At 36.9% G+C, this 21,788-nt stretch overlaps 2 protein-coding genes across 3 annotated transcripts; both read left to right on the forward strand.

Annotated features, from left to right (window-relative positions):
* Positions 1-1,568: 1,568 nt before the first annotated feature.
* LOC105439047 lies at positions 1,569-6,747 on the forward strand. The gene is made up of 3 exons (XM_030986069.1): positions 1,569-1,575; positions 3,648-6,088; positions 6,463-6,747. Exons 1-3 carry the CDS (start codon positions 1,569-1,571, stop codon positions 6,745-6,747), a joined length of 2,733 nt encoding a protein of 910 aa, XP_030841929.1.
* A 1,761-nt stretch (positions 6,748-8,508) lies between these two features.
* Positions 8,509-20,160, forward strand: LOC578182 (aqualysin-1). 2 transcript variants are annotated; one of them, XM_778370.5, is made up of 9 exons: positions 8,509-8,894; positions 9,761-9,918; positions 10,438-10,581; positions 11,005-11,128; positions 11,506-11,615; positions 12,380-12,527; positions 18,406-18,590; positions 19,285-19,456; positions 19,749-20,160. In XM_778370.5, the coding sequence occupies exons 1-9, from the start codon at positions 8,675-8,677 to the stop codon at positions 19,892-19,894; spliced, it is 1,407 nt and encodes a 468-aa protein (XP_783463.3). In that variant the 5' UTR covers positions 8,509-8,674; the 3' UTR covers positions 19,895-20,160. The 2 variants fall into 2 exon arrangements, with proteins under 2 accessions (XP_783463.3, XP_030842079.1); XM_030986219.1 differs by having other exon boundaries at positions 8,833-8,894; positions 9,708-9,918.
* Positions 20,161-21,788: the final 1,628 nt, after the last annotated feature.

The following is a 21,788-nucleotide window of genomic DNA, read 5'->3' on the forward strand; positions in this document are numbered from 1 at the left end:
CAAACGTACATGACGATTCTCACGTTGATCGCTACGGTTGTTTCACATGTCTAATTTGTTCTAATGGTGGGTGGTAGTGGTGGTGGTAAATCAAGTCTTTATTAGAGATCATGTACACAAAAACCAGGTCCGTCAACCCAGTGGGTTCAGGCGGCAGGTTATAATAAACAATACATACAATAGCAAAGTACATTAACAATAATACAAGTTACAGTGTAATAATATATGTGATAACAAGGAGCACTAGGATAAAGAGAGAGCGAAAGGGAAGATGTGAAAAGGAGAAAAGGAGAAAAGGAGAAAAGGAGAAAAGGAGAAAAGGAGAAAAGGAGAAAAGGAAAGGAAAACAGAAGTGGTATAGTACAGAACAGGGTAAAAGAAGAAGATTGTAACATTATGGTGAGGAAGCTAGAAGATCCCCATACAAGATACATAAATGAATAGTGTATAATTGAATCGATATAAATTGCGTATTACGGTAAATATTGTCAGTTTGGTACAGAATGGTTACAAGTTCATTGACAAAACAAATATGAAAAATTAATGTATATAGATTGATAAATTAAAGGTATTGATCAAATTGCCATGCTGGCTCACGTCTACCTTGGAATATTACATAAGAACTAAAAAGAACGGCCTTCAATATTTCGTCCCTGGATTCTGGGTACCTAGTTGAGTCAGTGATTTTGAGGATTTCCTTTAGGCGGTATTTATTTTGTGGGGTTATGAGTCCACGTGAACCGATTTCAATACAGATTAGTTTGCTCTTCCACCCTGTTGATGTTATTTCATGTGTGAGGCTTGCGTATTTGTCTTGTTTCCGTTGATGTGCTTTGTCAATGTTAGTTTCGAAGGGGACTGTGAGTTCGATGATGATAATGTCCTTATTTTTGTTGACAATGTGGCAGATGTCTGGTTTGTGTTGGGTACGTATTATGTTTGGTGGTATGGTGCCCCCATTGATGCTTTCTCCTTCTATGTCTGCATATACTTTGGTGGAATTGTTTGAAGTGTTTTTAATGTGTTTGAGCATGATGCGTAGTATGTTATTGTGGCGCCAGGTATATCGGTCGAGCATTCTTTCACAGTTATTAAGAACATGATGCAGAGTGCCAGTACAATTACAAAGGTTACATGTATCAGATATTCTTTTTCCCCACCGGTACAGGTTTTTGTTAGTAGGAAGACTATCTATTGCTGCATTAACACTGAACTTCATTACACTCTGAGGTAAGTTATAAATAATCGACTTCCAGGTTACATCAGTACTTTCCATATGAACAACTTTCATGAATTCTCCCTGAACATGTAAAGGTTCGATCACTCTTTTCCAATTTTCTCTACATACATCTTGAACTGCTTTTTTAATCACAGTTTTTGTCTGGTTCCAGCTTACAGAGCCTGGTATTTTTGAGTGAATTTCATGTGCTTCCAAAGAGAACGACGTTTGTCGTGACCATCCCCTTTCCCTCTCTAGTCTTCGGTCAAGGGCGTGATTTACAACATCGTCGCCTTTGACCCTAGATCTACTGTAAGCCAGACAATGACAGGTACGGTAAAGGTCCGAAATGGAAGGTATGTTTAAGCCATCAGGATCGTGGACCACAGCAAGATTGGCACCACGTGACGGTATTCCTAACCACATCTTAATATATCTATCTAATATTATATCAAGAGATTTCAGATGCGTTGCATGGACATCATGAACGGTAAGCATGTAACGGAGAGATGGGAGTGCATATCTAGTGAGTATACATAATTTATATTCGTTTCGAATGTTACACTTATTAATATTTTCGAGAGTGGATTCTATTTTTCCTTTCAGGTATTCGAAGATTTCAGAAGTTTTCATCGAGAATGTGATGAGTGATCCTAAAAATTTAATTGGATGTCCGTGGACTGAGGATATTACATCGCTTCCGATAGTAAAGTCTACTATATTTGGTTTACCACTCGTTAAAGACAAAGATGAACACTTTCTCGGTTTCAATGTCAAGCCCATACTTTTCAATCGGTCGTTGATGCCATTCATGAGTTTTTGGTGTTGTAGTTTGTTCCCCGTTATCAGATTAAAGTCGTCCGCGTAGGGTGTCGTTATTATTTTCCTGTCTCCCCATTTGTACATGAACTGATCCTGATGTTCCTTCAGATATTCTAGAACGGGATTAAAACACATTAGGAAAATTGTAGGAGACAGGGGGTCCCCTTGAAATACTCCGCGCTTGAATTCGAAGGGTTTTGTTATCCATCCGGGGCCTCTTACTCTGTCTTTCAATCGTGAATACAGCGTTGCTACGTATCTCGCAATTGGCATCGGTATTGCGTAACGCTCCATTGATGATGTGATCAGCTGGTGGCTTACACTGCCAAATGCATCCGCCAAATCGAAGAATGTAGTGTGAAGCGATCTTTTCTTGCACTTTGCGTCACTCAAAATTTCATGTAGAACAATATTATGTTCGATGCATCCGTTCACTCCGTCAATAAAAGCCTTTTGAACTGTTTTATCGATGAAGTTATTTTCGGTAAGATAGGACATTGATCTTTCAGCAATAATCTGGTGGAAAACTTTGCTGATACAAGATGTTAACGAAATCATACGAAAGTTTTCTGGCTTATCGGTATCCCCTGACTTATATATGAGCGTTACTTTAGATTCTGACCAACTTTCGGGCGGGTCACCAGAGTCAAGAATCTTGTTATACAGGGTTGCAAGGAAGTGGTGCACAGAGTCCAAATGTTTTATCATTCCGTACATAAGGCCATCATTTCCAGGTGCTGACATAGCTTTTTTCCGTCTTAACACATTTTTAACATCTTTCGGTTTAATTGGAGTCATGTCAAACTCGAAGAGGTCAGGGGTATTAAAATTATTTTAATAATGACGTAAGGTATATATAGTAATTGAAATGTAATTAAAAATTGAAATAATTTTGTAAAGATGGATAAGATTTAGGCCGATTTCTTACCTACAAATCAGGTTTCGCTCGTGTCGGGACGGCTTAGCTGCATATTCGACTCGCGTTGCCAAGTTACGACGATGCAGTGCGCGTAGATTTTATACATACTATTCATTGCGCTTGCGCGCGCGAAAAAACAGCAATATTACCGTAATTATAAACCAATATCTAGCGCGCGAATTAAACATTAATTTTGACCAGTACATTTTTTTACAACTTTTTGGCGTCGAAGTCGCTCCGACATGATAACTATGACGTCACACTCTAGTTTACAGGCCTTTCACTGTAAAAGACGTACACTATAAATATTCGTCGAGTTTTACAGCCGGTGGATTGTAAAATTTACAAACATTTTTTACAGTGTTTACGTGCACGATAAATACACAAATGACTAGTCTCGTCTGTACGAGCACTTCGACTTTCTCAAATATGTATTGTATACAATGTACGATGGTATACGACCTGGATATCGGAGAAAATTAAAAAGCATAACAAAGGTGAAGTAAAAAATATTAATGATACCACCATGTCATAAAGCACTGGAAACAAGTCAATAATCAGTCTAGGAAAACAGCAATCCGGAAAATACAAATTCGAGGGGCTGGCTTAATGTTTAGAAAGATTACCGGTTCACGAACATGTTTCTTTTTTAACATATTTTTGTCCATATTTCTGTATCGATTTCAGGCAGTCCCCATAATTCGTATAGTAACTTCACAGTAAACGGTTGGACAGCCCCAATTTGCGGAGCCTCTTCTCTCTGCAACGACGACGAATCATGTTCTACTACCCGCTACAAGTCGCTGGGAGGATGCCATTGTGATCCTTACTGCTTTTATTTCAAGGACTGTTGTATCGACTATCTTAATGAGTGTAGAACGAACCTTGTTGATGACGCCTTCCGTGAAGCGACTAAAGGCATCGATCCAAGTCAGTTCTCCTGCGAGCAACCAGCGGGTAATCCCCGTTACAATGACAAGTATTGGATGGTGAGCCAGTGTGATGTGCGATGGAGTAATGAAGAGATGAAAGCCAAGTGTGAGGGGCAGGCAGTGGATGAAGATAAACTGACCTCAATCCCCGTCCAATATTTGAAGAGTATCACATTTAAGAATGTGTACTGTGCTGTATGTAACAACAAGAATATCAGTGACATTACACCCTGGAAAATCGACCTTAATACATGTGTCTCTGAAGAATACTCAAATTTATCACGAAGTGAATTCTCTGCCCAAGAAATCGGTGATATTATGAAGGACTGCCCTGGATGGTACTTCCAGAAGCCAGAGTCAACAACAGCAGCTAGGCGATGCAGAAATTCAGCAATCGTTTCATGCGACGTAGATCCAAAGAATGATACGATTATTTTCTTGGCGCAAGCTTGTGAGTCGTACAAAGGTGTTGTCGGTATCTTCAAAAACCCTCACTGCTTTATGTGTCACAAAGCCTCAGTCTACAATCAAACGATGGAGGAAATCTATTCAAATTTGGTTTCCGGAACTTGTCCTTCTAACTTAAATCGTTTCGATGATGAAATTATTATAAGTAAACCCATACGTAAGTCCATTTCTGTGAAGTTTGATTTTTTATCTGGTCGAGGACTCCCCCAGAAAAGACCCCCAGTCAGCGTTTTTGGCTCAGATGATCAAACGTTTGACCAGTTTAACAAAGACTCAATCCTAACATGCCCAGTGAGATATGATCTGATGAATGATACTTGTCAAAGGCGTTCCGTGAATTCGGATTGTACGCTCTATGACACAATGCCTTTGCTTATCGAAGTGAGGTGCACATATGTGGTAGACAGATCAAATTGTCATCCTGATATGCTTTTAAAAGATTACGTAATGTCTATAATCAGTGGCAACTATATATCCTCAGTGAATCTTAGCGTTAGTAGGTTCCAAGCCGAAATACAGGGGAATGATTCATTCACGGTATGTACTCAGACCTTGGACATTTGGGGGTACCTTAGAATGAATGTAGATGTTTCGGAAGAAAACCTGGATAGTGTATTCTTTTCCACAAGCCCACAAAACTCTTCTGTGAATGACATATGCAGCAATTTGAGTTTCATGATATCTATTGGATGCAGCAACCTAAATGAAAGTTGTCCCAACAGAATCGTGTCTGAAGATAAAGTTATAAAATCGTACCAAAATTCAACAAGACAGGTATTTGTCGTTGGAGAGACACAATACAGCCTTGTGGAATATCTCTATGTAATTGAATACGATATCAAATCATCGGAGATGAACTTAAAACGAGAAAGTTTACAAGGATGTGAAGTTCCATCTGAAACTTGTGCATTAGTATCAAAGAACGTATCACTTTTTGTTGACTTTGGCAATGGATCTTATCTTTACTCGCCTCTTAACATAACCCTGGCGCCGAATGACTATCTGGATGTTGGAAATGACACAATTTTAGTTTGCTCTTACGTCTTGGTAAATGATCAGTCTGTTGCTGGATTTCTTCGTACTAACTCCGCTCTGTCTATTATAAGTCACATCGGAACTTCATTGTCTATAATTGCTCTTATCCTAACAGTTGTTACTTATCTGAAATTCAACCTTCTTCGGAAAGCCATATCGAGCACACTAATCATGAGTCTCTGCATAAGTATGATCTTTGCCCAATCTGTCCTCTTATTTGGTGGACTAGCCGCGATGAATTCTAATATGTGCCTCTCATTTGCCATCTTGGGTCATTACATGTGGCTCGCAGTTTCCTCTCACACAACGGCTCTTGCTTTCGATTTACACCGTCGATTCGGAATAGCAACGAAATTTGGCCTCACCGATGAGGGCGCTACTGTACTTTCAAGGTTCCTCCTGTTTGCCTGGGGATGTCCATTCCTTGTGGTTGTTCCTTGCCTTGGAATCTACTTCAGCGGCACCAAGCTTCCACATTTTAACATGACCTACAGGACGACAGTTTTCTGTTGGATCGGTGATGGTAGGGCCAATTTGTATGTCTTTGTAATCCCCGTCGGTTCTTTTCTTTTTGTCAATCTCATTTTGTTCGTCATGGTAGTTGCCGGTCTTCTTCAGAAGAGAATGAGCCCTGTCAACAAACACAAGAGCAAATATTCTAGTCTCCGATCTGACCTTTTGATTTACGTAAAGGTGAGTATTCATTAGTCAAAGTACACGGGGTATATATAGAAGTGTATAATATCAAACAAAATCTAGAAGAAGATTTCTTTCATTTATGAAATGCCTGAGCAAAAAGCAAATAATGGAAAACTTGGTTTTATGTAATATTTGACAGCATGTTTACCTATCATGGAAACCTTTACGAAACTAGCTAGCAATTGTATCAATATGTTCTATTTTTGATATATCTCGATAAACTTATCATCCATCTATAATCTTTGCTACAAAATGACAACTCTGGCACACTTATGTATAGAATACATGAATTACAATATCAGATCCATGTAATGCTCGGGTGCTGATCGGCCATATTCTTTACTTGTTTCTGTCCTCTCCTAAAACAGATGTCCACACTGCTCGGTTTCACCTGGATAGTGGGTTTCGTAGCTGGCTTTGCTGACGTCACAGTTCTCTGGTATATCTATAACATCATCGGCTCTCTCCAGGGAGTCTATATCTTCATTGCCTTCATCTGCAACACGCGTGTCTTCAAGCTCTGGCGGGACTATTGTACATGCCTTGAGAAGGTATCCGCAACGACATCATCCAGGTCAAAGACGACATCACCAGACAGAGTGAAGATGAAAGGATCAAAGTGTGAAATGGTTGAGAATGAATCAATGCTCTGAAGGAAAGTACAGCACCCACAATCGAATACAAGTTTCCAATACCGTTAATGCAAAGCTCTAATTATGTACATAGTATAGATGAATGACGTTCAGCAGGTTGACTGTTGTACTCTCTCACTCCTACATTCTTAGTGCAAGGACTTCCCGGTTCCCCTGGTAGTGTTGGCTTGGACAGACAACAAGGCGCTAATGAATGTTACTTGTACACTGTTAACTTTATTATTGAATGCTTGATGCATGGGGATGTTTTAGTTCGAAGTTGAACTATAAAGTACGATGCTTATTAAAAGAATACCAGTGGTCGTTTCAACAGAAACAGAAGGAAAAAAAGAATGCTTCAAGAAATATAACATACTATTAGATTAGACCACACCACGTATCAAATTATATATATACATATATATATATATATATATATATATATATATATATATATACATATATATATATATATATATATACACCTGTATATACCTTACAGCGTCATTAGACAGACATAATTATGAAGTGAAAATAGAGTCATTATTTAAAGTAGACATGGTCATTAGCAGGACATTTTCTTGTCATGTTAACGCAAAGAGATTCGATCATACACAATATGTCCTCCGACTGAACAATGGAATTACTGCCCTCTACGAATATTGCATATTCATAATTATTGATTTTTATATAAATAGTTTATCAAAATTCACATTTTTCATGATTTAACCGGGAAAAAAATTACTCTATATTAGTGCATCCACACAAAAAGATATTACTATCAACCTAACTTAGATGCTAGTATAAAGAAATAAGATTTTTAGGGAGAAAATAGGAAAATTTATATCATCAATATAAAGAAAATAATTATTGGATGGTGAGGTCATGACGTCATAGACTCATGAGTGAGTTCCCAAGTTGTCTTGTGATTTTCAAAGTTTCATGTCATCAAAAATTCATAACTTTCTTATTATCCGATTTTGTAAAAGTAATATTCTTTCTAGGAATGAAAGTTGTATTATCATTTATACTGTAGTTGTGCAATAAGGTTATTAAATAATGGTGTTTAATAATTTAACTATATAATGTAAGAAGCCAGATAATATATAATGTCAAGAAAATCCAGCTAGTGTTAAATTAAAATCTATTACCAGTATGACCCGTGGAATCAACATCAGCCCATTCCATACACAGCCCAATACATCCAGATTAAGAAAACTAAAGAAAAATGATAAAACGTGTGTATATTCTTTTGCGTCATAATTGCCGAATTAATGACATGGAATATATATATATATATATATATATATATATATATATATATATATATAAATATAGTCTTACTAAGTCATTATTCCTTAGATTTATTTTTCTAACCATGTTTCTGATTTTCTTTTTTTTTCTACTAAACGAATCTTCGGCAATAATATGTATTTTTAAAACCAATTCTACTCTTATCCTTTACATCGTAGCATGATGATTGAAAACTTTCTTTCTGTAAATCTGACTTTTCAATAAAATCACCTTATATTAAGGCATTTGGTTGTGGCTTTATTGTTTCAAAAACTGTTACCTTTTAGAGAGTGCCATACTTACAATTATATCATATTCTTCAAGACATTCTTGAAGACATTTATTAGAAATAGCATCTACCATTTACAGAAACTCAGTACTATAGACGTAGACATGAATCGTCTAGATGACCTTTTAAAGGTTTTCGGAGAAACTTCAACATAATTCGCAAACAAATAGCTTTTATTCTAAAATATCCTTGTATGTTTTAAGTTTGCTTTTTGGGGGTAATCGATTAACACCCTAAACGTCTTCTAAGGCATTCCCCTAGATATAATATATACATGGCATACATAAACAAATAACATTTTGGAATTTTAAATGGCCCCATTACGATTGTTTGAACGAGAAAATCTTTTGTTAGTCGTGTAAATAGATGATAAACCCTACCCCTAATCGCTGTATGAAAATAGAGTGTGGAGTCCAAATGTATAGCGTAAGTTATGTAAATTTGTTCATGGCTTGTCAATCGGGACTCTGCAGAGCACGTAGAGTGTGGATATTTTTTGTTTCAGATATTTACAGGAGGCTAGAGTCTGGGTATCAAAGATTGGAATATTACTGCTGGAATCGTAACAATCGTCTTCGAAAATACAGTAAGTATAAACAAATTAGATCATTCCTTGGCACAGTATCGTTACTACCTGCTGGAATCCAGATTTTTGAGCTACGGTTCTGTAAGCACCTGCAATCATTACTTGTTCAGATCGCTTCGAAAGAACAAAGAAGGAAAGCCATGCTCCCCGGCGAGGTTGTGACTTTAATTTGCATTATATGTGCTTTAAGAATTTTATAGTTGTATGATCAAAAGATATCATACGAATCAATTAAAACCGTAAATGTACAGTGTACGTGCTCCTTATCTCTAAAAACGTCATTATGAAAATCGTTTACAAATAACTAATACATCACAATATACATAAAAACAAAATTTACAATACCTTAATTCCTTTGAGTTTTATCATTATATGTTCATCTCGTAAAAAAGGCATGTCTAATTCCAAAGGAAAATCTATATTTCATTTCGGAGCAGTCCCATATGATTTCATACTTTTTTCCTTTTTCTTTTTTTTAAATTAAAAGCGATTTGGCTGAAGAAAAACATTATTTTGTATTGCAATCACATCTTATATTACGTATTCCACCAGTATCTACCATTTGAAGAGGGTTGTCGTTACATTATATTGTTCTGTTTACGTAAAGACTGAACTTTGGTCATTTACTTGAAACATGTAGGTCCAACTTAAAAGGTGATATAGATAACGAAGCAAAATTAAGCGACATTTTTTTTATATACTGGCAAACAGGTAACTGGGCAAATTGGCTAAACATCAAATAGTCAATAGACAAAGATTGACAACAAATGCATGTACTTGAAAAGACTGGACAAATCGTTATTTTATTCTCAGCACATCAGGACAAAAAAGAAATCTCCGAACATATCAATATTCATATTTTGAAGAGAAAAAACAAGGATCAACCTTCATGATGACGTCAGCAATGCGGGGTGTAATCTCCATCCTCTCATTCTACATCTTGGTGTCCGGCGTGGTTGCCCGTCGAGCTCCTCTACTCAGAACAAGTGAAGCCATCAAGGAACAGTATATTGTGGTCCTAAAGGTAACTAAATGTTAAACAAGTACGTATGAAATACTCATTGTCTTACACATTGAAAGATTAAAGCTGAACCTAGATAGGTGATTGCTAGAGATTCGTAATGTGGAGAATTGTAAATAATTACCGAAAGGATAAATTCCAGGATCAAATAGTATATTAGAGACAGATATGTGATAAAATTTACGACAGAATGCAAGAACGCTAAGTTAATTCATTCCATGAAATTAAAGAACATATACAAACGAGACTGTAGTTGCCATAGCCATCACACAACCATTTGGACAGGTATCTTTTAACACTTAATTACAGATTTATATTTGCATCATTGGTAATATATTTTTTTAACTCTTCTATTTTTTTGATGCAGTTCGATATTACTTACTTCTGTATAGGTTCATAACTTTGTTATCAACTTTAATTCTCAAAAAGGGATATCACGTCCATCATTAACAACATATTAGTTACTTTTAAACAAATTAATCAATATTGAAACTGAGAAGTGTACTTGTCTTAATTTTGCAGAAAACCGCAGTGCTTTCAGACGTTCTTCAGTCCCTTCGCGAAGAATCCAACCAGAAAGTGGTAATTTTTAACAATCCGATAAAAGAATTCACCAGCGTACTGAACGGATTTGCCATCTCCCTGTCAAAAACAGCTTTAGCAGTGGTGAGTAACCCTCTTAAATATATTTTTTCTTGAATCAAGAAGTTGAGATTTTTTTTCGATGAAATGTATAGACCGATTATACTTAAGCTGTGTAATGCTCTTGGGTGCTTTCCCGATAACGTGAATATTTTGTGCTTAACATGATTAAGTCTTCTTTTTTGTCTTCATAACTATGCTTTATAATGAATTTCTGGGTGCTGTAGAATGTATACCCAACTTCAATTTAAATTATTCAAGTAATGTCTTTTTTTCTCTACATCGACTGTTGCTGTTTAAAACAACTTGAAATTACCCACCACCCCCTCTCTCGCTCTCTCTCTCTCTCTCTCTCTCTCTCTCTATCTCTCTCTCTCTCTTTCTCTCTCCTCCTTCTCCTTCTCCTCCTCCTCCTCCTCCTCCTCCACCTCCGCCTCCTCCCCACAGGTGCGTGACCACCCATCTGTGCGGTACGTAGAGGAAGATGGCGTAGCGTATGGTTCGGAGACATGGGGTCTGGATCGGATCAACCAAAGGGACCTTCCTCTAGATGACAGCTTCACTCCTATTGGTAAATGTGTAACATTTCAGTCAAAACAGTGTAAATGTAGATGAAATATGACGGTTAGCTTTACATAATTATTCCAAGGACGTTAAAACGCGGGGTGTTAGGGACGTGATCCCTCGCCTTTAAAAGGGCGGGGAAATTCGACAACAACTGCCTAAAAGCCCCCCCCCCCTTATTTAAGACCCTGTAGACTACCTTGATTATCTAAATTGCACAATACAACTAGATATGCATCTCGACAAAATTCATGCTAGTAAGTCTGCTTAGAGTGCGACGTGCACTCATACTAGTTGAATTGTCGGGAGAGTCTTAAAGGTGATGTCTTCTTATGATTATTAAAAATCTAAGTAGCAATTCTCCATCTAACCAACCTTTCCTAGGTAATGGGAGTGGTGTGAACGTATACGTCCTTGATACCGGGATCAGAACAACTCATGAGGACTTCGAGGGCAGGGCGGAATTCAGCTATGACGCCATGAACTACGCTATTGTAAGTGCATCTTCTTCTTCTACTTCTTTCTTCTTCTTCTTTTTCTTCTTCTTCTTCTTCTTCTTCTTCTTCTTCTTCTACTTCTACTTTTTCGTCGTCTTCTTCTTCTACTTCTTCTTCTTCTTCTTCTTCTTCTTCTTCTTCTTCTTCTTCTTCTTCTTCTCCTGCCTTTTCTTCTACTTCTCCTTTCCCCCACCATCCTCTCCTCCTCCTCTTCGTTCTTCTCATTCCTCTTAGTTGTAGTCGTCTTCTTATTCTTACTTTACCAGAGAGCAAGTCCAAATTTGCAAATTTAGCTGGGCCCCATTTCACAAAGCCTTTTTTCAATGACAAACGACAAAAATCTGTGACAAATCTGCTGATAACCCAGAAGCAAGCCTAGGATTTTGATAGCTTTTAACAAAAAATGTCATTTGTCACTGATCCGAGTTTTTTTTTGGGTTAGTCATTTCTCCATCCTTCTCTATCCTGAGCCTTCTGATTGTGTTACGTCACCTATCAAATCAGACTCTATCCCAGTTTTAAATGGTCGTCGTCTTTCCCCTTTGCGTTCTTTTTCCATTCAAGTAAATCCCTAAGCATGTCGTTTCTCCATTATCATTATGCCCTTACGCCCTTGTGCCCCCATCGATTTAAAAAAATATATATATTTCTTCTTCTTTCTCTTTCTAAGCAACTGTCGCTAGTCATAGATGATTTCGTATTATAAGGCCCTTTTCGAAAGAAAGACAATGACAAAAGTGTATCTTATTTTCTTCTGACAGGGCAATGACGGAGACTGTCAAGGGCATGGGACGCACTGTGCTGGTACCATAGCTGGCAAGCGATACGGTGTTGCCAAGGCTGCTAAAGTATATGCCGTACGGGTTCTTGGTTGCTATGGCTATGGCTCTTGGTCTGCCATTATCGATGGTCAGTAAACTAAATTAAAAATATCACTTTTTTTCTTTGATAATAAAGCATGAGTGAATGCAATGCTTTAACTTGGACAATGTCTGATCAAAAATTTGTAGTCTAGATGACTGTGCAGAAGGAAGAATAGTTTCTCAATGGGGTCGTCTTAGAAACCATTAATTCATGCTTCATCACTGGATGAAACCCTAACCTCCTTGGAAAATCATTTCATTGCATACAGTTACATGAAATTACATGTATTTTTTTTTCTTTTTTTTTCTGTTTTTATTGTTATTTTTGAAAAATTAACAGAGTAAAAGCAGCAATATAAAATATAATATCATCTTAAAACTACAAAACAGGCACGCACTCATGCACCCATAAACATACACACACACACACACACACACACTCACATACTTTCCCAGAGGGCAAGTTTACATTTCAAAAAGTCAATGAAGATGTTAATGACAACAGAGCTTTGCAAGACTACTCCTAAATTTCAGTTAAACTTGATAGACCATTTCTTAAAATGGACTTGTAACTTATTTTTCTTTTGGGCAATTTTATATTCTATTTTTTGTTTGAACTTTACCATTGAAACAAATGCTTCGAAAATAAGTTCTTTTCCCTGAAACCTACATGAGTAAATATAATATTTTAAACATAAACAGAGAAAATTTATACAAGAGGCGTATTTGTCCCTTGACTGTATCCCAAACAAAAAATTAAATTTTGACAAAGTCAGATTATAACTGTGATCAGTGCCAGTGTTAATCTTATCCACCAATTTTTCCCACAGTGGTACAACTCTCCTACAGTCACAAAACAAGTGATCTAAAGTTTCTGGAAAATCTGAACAAAAACAACAATTAGCAGACTCCTTTCTCCCAATCTTGAACAAAAATGCATTAAAACCAATAGCATTATGGAAAATTTTGAAATAAAAACTCCTTAACTGAGTCTCAATCGTGCAACAAAAGTTACTCGTATGAATAATCGACCAATCCTTCTCTTTGGGTTGATGGCCAAATAGTTCCTCCCATTTACTCTCCCTTTTGGCATTAGTACAACTATATTTCTTCAGCAAAATATTATATGTATACTTAGACATTTTCTTTTGACTTAATAGATCTTTAAAAATTTGATTAAATATATTCTCATCCACATTAAGAGAATTATCAAACCACTCCAAAAATATGCCATTCATGAGGGAGTCATATTTTGTTTTGGTCTCTAATAGGAATGTCAAACTCAATTACGAGGTCTTCAAATGTTTTGGGATTACCAAAACCATTATGTAATTGAAAAATGAAATGAATACCCCTTTCATACCAAACTGGATAGAAAAAATGTGTTCTATATTGCAATCTTACATTTCTATTCCACCAAATAAAATCTTGTAAATGAAACTGACATAAACCTAGTTCTCTTTTCATCTCTTGCCTATATAAATACCATGTCTTAATAGACGCTGTTAACTGGCAATTTTTAAGTTTTGCCAAAACCGAATCAGGGGCATCTGCCTTAAAAAGGGCAAGATGGTCATCACAAAAGGTAGAAAGAATATATATTTCTATTGTTTTCCAACAACTTTCATATTTATCGTCTAATAGTTTAGCCATCCACAAAACTTTCTGCGCTTGTGCAAAAACTAAAGGATTAATCATCCTTAGACCCCCTTCTTCATAATCATTGCATAATAAATCTCTCTTAACTCTGTCATTGCCATTGCTCCAAATGAATTTAAAAAGCAAACCATTTAATCTTTTAAAGAAAGAGTTTGGCAGGTCAATACATAATACTGAAAACAAAAATAACATTTGGGGGAGTAAAAGCGACTTTACAACAGCAATTTTGCCCAACAAGGATAGGCTTCTATGCCGCCAACAATTTAAAATCTGTTCTATAATGACAAGTCTGGGAACAAAATTCAGTTCGTAAAGCATTTTTGTGTTCAATGAGAAAACCACTCCTAAAGCCTTAAACGTTTTTGATTTCCAATTCAACCCTAATGCATCTTGTGGAATAACTGTACTGCCTTTCAGCTTTCCTATATGAATTGCATCTGACTTACTTAAATTAATGCGACAACCTGAAAATTTTGCAAACTGAGTCAACGTTTCAAATAAATGTTTAAAGGAAACTGTTTCCCCATTCAAAAAACAAGTTGTGTCATCTGCAAAAAGACTTATCTTCTGTTCAAAGTTGCCAACTGAAATTCCCTTTATCCCCGGATTGTGTCGTACTGAAATAGCCAGAATTTCAATAGCTAGTATAAATAAAAGAGGGGATATTGGGCACCCCTGGAATATTCCTCTTTTAATTGCAACCGGATTGGACATAAAACCATTGTTTAACACACAACTAGTTCTATCATTGTAAAAAGTCCTTATCCATCTTATAAAATTGTCTCCAAAATTAAAATAGTCCAAGACTGAAAATAAATAATCATGTTCTATTCTATCAAACGCTTTCTCAAAATCTAACAAAATAATTGTAGCTGGCTCATTCATATAGTCTGTATATTCAATTAAATCAATTATAACCCGAATATTGGCCCCAATGTTGCGTCCCTTCATAAACCCTTGTTGATCTGTATGTATCAAAGAATTTATACAAGACTTCAAACGGGAGCTCATAACTTTGGCTAATAATTTATAGTCAACATTCAGTAGAGAGATAGGGCGATAATTCTTCACTAACAATGGATCCTTACCCTTTTTTGGAAGAAGCGTGATTATTCCACTTCTTTGAGATTGTGATAAAATTCCTTCTTGAAAGGAATAATTATAAGAGTGGAGTAATAAATCTATGATATCATTGAAAAAGGTTAAATAAAATTCACAAGGAAGGCCATCTAGTCCTGGACTCTTATTTGTTCCCATATTCTTTAAAGTAGTCCAAAGTTCATTTTTGGTTAAAGGTCTGTTTAGAGCAGAAATTGAATCATCTGATAAGGTAGGTATATTCAAAGGGGCGATAAAATCCTTGATAGTGTCCCTATCCTCAAGAGATACCTCTGAAGAGTATAAAGCTTTATAAAACGAATGAATTTCCTGAAGTACTCTTTTAGGATCAGTGATGATTTGCTCATTGTTCGCCTTCAGTTGGCGTATAGTTTTTCTTTCATAGGACCGTTTTTCTAAATTGCAGAAGTATTTAGAGCTTTTTTCTCCGTGTTCAGCCCACTTTAATCTAGACCTTACTATAGAGCCAGCAGTTTCAGTATCCAGAAGTTCATTCAACTGTGCTTCTTCAACTTCTAATTTGCTATATAATTCTTGCAGTTCTCCATTTGAACTATTATCCTTTTTCAATGAACCAATTTTTTCTTTAAGTAAGGATATACTCTTTAGTAAATTATTCTTAGTCAAATTCTTTTCTTTTTTCTTTCTACTGCAATACTCCATACAATGACCAGCAATTGTGCATTTGAATGCATCCCAAATAATATGTGAATTTAGATCACATTCAGCATGAAATTCCTTAAATTCCTTAATTTTGTCTTTAATGAAATTGCAAAATTCTGAATGTTTCAAATGTGCAGTGTTCAGTTTCCAGTATCCCTTGCCCCGAGGTGAATCATTTAGTGACAGTGCTAGTGTTACCATACAATGATCAGAACAAATACCAGTCACAATTTTAGATTTCTTTACGCAATTCAACAAATCACTAGAAATAAAAATATAGTCTAACCTGGAGGAAACAAATGGAATTTTCTGATGGCGTGTAAAAATCTTATCATGAGTATGATCTCTTCTCCATACATCTACAAGACTTAGTTCTTCTACATACATATTAAAAGCAATTTTGGCACGAGCATTAGAGTGGGTTGCATTAGAACCCTCATAATCTAAAGGGCCTACCGCAATATTCAAATCTCCTGCTAAAATAACATGAGAGTTACCTATTTCATCTAACTTAGCAAAAACATTAACAAAAAAATCTGGTGAGTCTTTGTTAGGACCATATAAGTTGACAAGAATAAAGTGTACATCATTAACATTAACATGGAGGATAATATATCTTCCCTCAGGATCCAGGTGAAAAGATAAGACTGATATTTTCAAAGAAGCTTTAAACAAAATAGCCACACCTCGGCTATTGGAACAATAGCTGCCAAAAACTGCCTCCCCTCCCCACTGAGTACGCCACAGCTTCTCATCATCTATCCTAGAGTGGGTTTCCTGAAGAAAGATTATATCATACCCAAATTCTCTTAAAAAATTAAAAACTTTCTTTCTTTTAAAATTGTCATGCAGACCTATGCAGTTAAAAGTATTAATCTGTAACATCATATAACAGTAAAAACCTAGAGTAGCAACAGTGAGTTGACAAAACAAGTAATATCCTAAAAATGTACACAATTTGATTCACGATAAAGGACCCCTGGGAAAAGGGCACACACCACACACTCAGTGAAGAAAGCATACGCACAAACACCCACCAAAGACAAAACAAACTGGAAAGGCAGCCAACGGTATGAGGCAAGAATGAGAAAACCTTAGAGCCTCATAATTAATCATAATGAACCAGTACCAACAAGGATAAGAACAATAAAAACTATTATCCCCAATGGTGAATCGTGGGTAACCAAAAACAAGGCACCTCCAGGGCACCCCGAGAATTCCTAAAAAAGTTTAAGTGAACAAAATATGTTTAAAAAGACCGACATCACTAAACTAATCTGGTGTCCAGCAAGTTAAAACGCGTTAAGTTCAAGGCATGTTATCTTGTAAAATATAAAAGTTTTCTGTGAAAGTCAGACGGTTTGTACGAGACAGCCACTATGATAATCACAGTGTTTTTATGGTGTACTACAGTTGCAATTCAAACACCTGGCTTGTGAACCTTCAGCTGGTGATCTTGGACATACTTAATTGTCGCAGGGTATACAAAGAATGCTCGCTTTCCTTGTTGCTGCAACATCTTTAACTCAGGCAGGAGAGCTTTACGGCGAGCCTGAACGCGATGACTGAAATCCTCTGCAACAAACAACTTTGATCTCTCTTTGTACTTGAACCCCTCCTTGAACGCAGCAACACATGCCTTCCGGACCCTCACTCGATCTTGAAACGAACTGAAGCAAACATGAATTGGACGATCCTTCGGCTTGTACTGGCTGCCATTCTGGGGATGTCCACGAGATGATGGTGGACCTGGCGGCGTGCGGTGAGCCCTCTCGATCTGAACATGCTCAAGATTCTTGTCAATAGAGGCCAAAAAAGATGAAATCAACTCACTGCATCCACTGGCAGAATCAGGCTCCTCACCTTCAGGGAAGTTGAAAAAGATTAGATTGTTTCTTCGAGATCTATTCTCAAGGTCGTCAATCTTATCAAAAGCTGCAGCCAATTCCTTTTCCAGATGTTGGAACTTTTCTTCACAAGCAGCTTCATGAAAATCCAGTCTCTTATGCAGGTCATCAAACTTTGAATCCAAACGCCTTTCATATTCTATGAACCAAACAGGGGCTGCAGCGGCCGCGTCACTCACCCGGGAGCTGCCGGGGCCGGCTGGCGGAGACATGGCGTTGGATCGCTGACAATCAACGGGCAACTTTCTTTGCTTTTTCTCGATCGATCCACCGTTTTTGGACGGGGAGTTTAATCTCTTGTCCGGCATTAGGAAACACTAAATCAAAGAGCAGTAAAATCAGAGCTGAAAAGGCCTTCAAAAGTCCTGTTGGATCAAAACTTTGCTAAAGAGAGGCTCGTGTGTTATTTTCTAGAAAGGCGCCATCTTCGATCCAAATTACATGTATTTTTGTTTGACCTAATATCAGCAAATCACATTCGATTAAAACCTACTTAAAGTCAATTTATACCATCAATATTAGATGATTGCATGGTTTTTATCTGACTTCACTTCCTATGAACTGTTCATATTTCAGGTATGGATTGGGTTGCTCGTAATGGTATACGTCCAGCTATTGCGAGTATGTCACTCGGTGGAGGGGGAACCAGAGCAGTAGACGAGTCACTGAGGAACCTTCACAGAGATGGGGTCACCGTGGTAGTAGCCGCTATGAACAACGATTTAGATTCATGTGCCTTTTCGCCTGCTAGGGCTCCTGAGGTATTGTGTTATCTCTCTCAACATGGTTTTAACTACCATACATTCATTTAATTTTAAAGCCACACTGTACTACTTGTAGCTACTTGCTCCCTCTATATAGAAAACAGTGCCTATTCGGTGACCATTGGTCCCCCATGATCCTCTTTTCTTATGTTAATTGAGAGCTGAGTTGACGAGATAACAATCTGTCCACTGACCTTGCAGGATGGTCTAATCCCTACTTTAAACTTGTACAGATAAGCTTTAAACCTTTCTTCTTTCTGTACAACAAATTTGTTCATGCCGAAATTAATTACCGCCAGGCGCGTACACGGGGGGGGGGGGGGTGGGGGTTAACCCCCCCCTTTGGTATTTTTATGTGTGTAAACCCCCCCCCCCCCCAACGTAACCAAATGTCAAATTTTCAAATTTCAAGACCAAAAAAAAAAGTGTCCTCTTACCCTCCCCCTCCCCCCTCCCCCCCCCCCCCCCCCCGCTTATTCAGCGGCTCGCTGAGTCGTTGCGAAATTTTCGGCCAGATTTATAAATGTTAACCCCCCCCCCCCCTTGAAAAAATCATGAGTACGCGCCTGATTACCGCCATGACTTTCGTAAAGAGATTTAACCTTTATGAAAACTATCCTCTTTGTGTTGTAACATTTCAATTACTACCTATATTTTCATGTTTGTTTCATATACCAATTACCCCCTCCAGGCCATCACAGTCGGCGCAATCCAGGATGACGATGCCCGTGTCTACTTTTCAAATTGGGGCGCATGCGTAGATATCTTCGCTCCCGGACATCGCATTCTAAGTGCAGATTACCAATCTGATAATGGGTATCGACTGTTGAGTGGAACCAGCATGGCATGTCCTCACGTAGCAGGTTTGTCATATTTTGATGAAAAACCTCGAAATGTCATCCAAAGCTAAAGACCAATGCTAGCGTAATGAATACTTGTATGCCGTTGATGGACCATTTTGCTCAACGAGCGCAACTGGCCAACACAAATATCTTTTATATCATTTTCAAGCTAATTACTAGGTACAAATAAAATTCATTTTTTATTTTGTCTAAATCAATTTTCCAACACGTGACTTGTATAGACTACATTTATCACTTGATACGTTTTGAAATCAATGTTTTCTACTCCCGTTTGTTTGTGTCGCTTTGGCAGGTGTTGCGGCGATCCATCTTGGTTTGAATCCCAACCTATCACCTGATAGCCTTCGTGACGTCATCCTAGAATCAGCTAGCAGAGACAAAGTCACTGAGCTACACGACTCGGAGAATCTCCTTCTATACGTCCCCAACGAATATTGAACCATGCTTAACGTGTAATGCCTAGTGTACACGAAGCGTCATTTACTGACATACGACTGCGTCAGGACTTATGCGGACTTAAACGCATCGCATGAGAGCGACATCGTACAAACCGTGAACGCAAAAAAGACAGGTGGAAACATTGCGTTAAATTACTGTCACAACCCACACACGTGGATTGTTTTCCTGAGCTCGATTAATAAAATAGAAATAACGCTTCGTGTGCAACGGACATTACTTTTTACAATATAACTGCAACATTGAATTAATTTTGTTTAAACGCGTAGTGCTTTGCAGACTCTTGTTTGCTCCGTTAATCTAACTCCTGATAAGAAGGGTGATAATGCACTTTAAACGATTTTGAATATCATCACATTTACTAAGGCATGTATTTTGTAAGAATGAAGACGTTAAGTACGCATAAAGTTATCTGCATACAAATGACTCTACAATTATTTTGTGTTAACATCTGTTAAGGGTAAAATTTCACATTTAAAAAAAGATATTCAAGAAGAAACAGACAAGATTTAACATCATTTTGGATGAATGTAACATATTAAAAGAGGTACTCATCATTAGTTTTACTCACGTTCTAGATTTTTCATGCATCTCTAATAAATTTCTCATTCAAATCTATATCTCGTTGTTGTTTTTACTGTCAACAAGTTTCTATAGTTCCCTTCTGAAGTACGTGGGTTTGTTAGTGTGTGCGTACGTGTGTTGATACAGTGTATGCGCGTAAGCGCTTGTGTGTTAGAATTATATTATGATATTATCCCTTTCATCGTTCTAGTCCTTTCATATTTTCTTTCCGGTGAACATAATACAAAATGTATGAATATAAAAGAGAAAGTCCCTTACATATTTTGTGGCCAGCCACAATATTAATTCTAAAGTAAGAATAAATTAATCTTATCAAACATGAATCAATTTCTGTTTCAATATTTTTACTGATAGTAAATTGATTATCATAAAACAAAAGCAACGCAATGTAAGGATTTTTATTTATGACTTTGTATAAATCTAGTTACATCTTGGTTGATTTTTGATGTCTCAATCCAAAGTATTCGACACTGAGTCGTTTTATAGAGGAAAACCTGTATCTAATTACTAGAAAAACTCATATCAATATCAATGTAATCGCGGATCAAATGCTCACATAGCTGAATTGCTTGATATATCCGTTCGAAATAACTTACTTATGACATAATTATCAAATCTGATTTATGTTTCCATAAATCTCAAAATAATTGAGGGCTTGAATCATGTATCTGCCTAAATCTTAACAATTTCAAGAAACTTGACTAATCTGAACTAACACTAAATCTAATTTGATTGCTTACAGCAAAGTCACAATGCTTCTTTACTTTCGTTAAAACATAATAATGAATGAAGTCCTTAACTCCATTAGATGATGTATCATTAAAATTTTGTTTTGGGACAGATGCCACAGTCCGCAATACGCAATCTCTTATACAATGTTTTATTTGATTGTCATATCAAGGGAGGAATTAAACAGCATGATTATTTACCAAGACCTGATTTCAATGTTGACCCTCCAAATTCAATTCCAGCAGGATATGCTTAAAGTTAATATCCACTAAAATCAAGGATAACGAATTGGTAATGCAAATAGTTAAGAATAAAATATCCGTTCATGTTGAAATACAAACTAGTGCAGAACCTTCGCTATTTTATCTACAAGTTGAACATAAATGAATATTCCCACCTGTTACGAGTATCAACTACAAATATCATAAAAATTGTTGAATTTAAAAGACTTATCGACGGTCATTACGATGCATACCTAACAAATAAACGGTTTATCTAATGGCCTACTTTATCTCATTAAGTTTGTTGAGGGAGTATTATCTTCGGCCTGGGGCGTAAATGA

This window comes from Strongylocentrotus purpuratus, unplaced genomic scaffold (genome assembly GCF_000002235.5).
Source record: "Strongylocentrotus purpuratus isolate Spur 01 unplaced genomic scaffold, Spur_5.0 spur5_scaffold_15, whole genome shotgun sequence".
Lineage (NCBI taxonomy): Eukaryota > Metazoa > Echinodermata > Echinoidea > Camarodonta > Strongylocentrotidae > Strongylocentrotus > Strongylocentrotus purpuratus.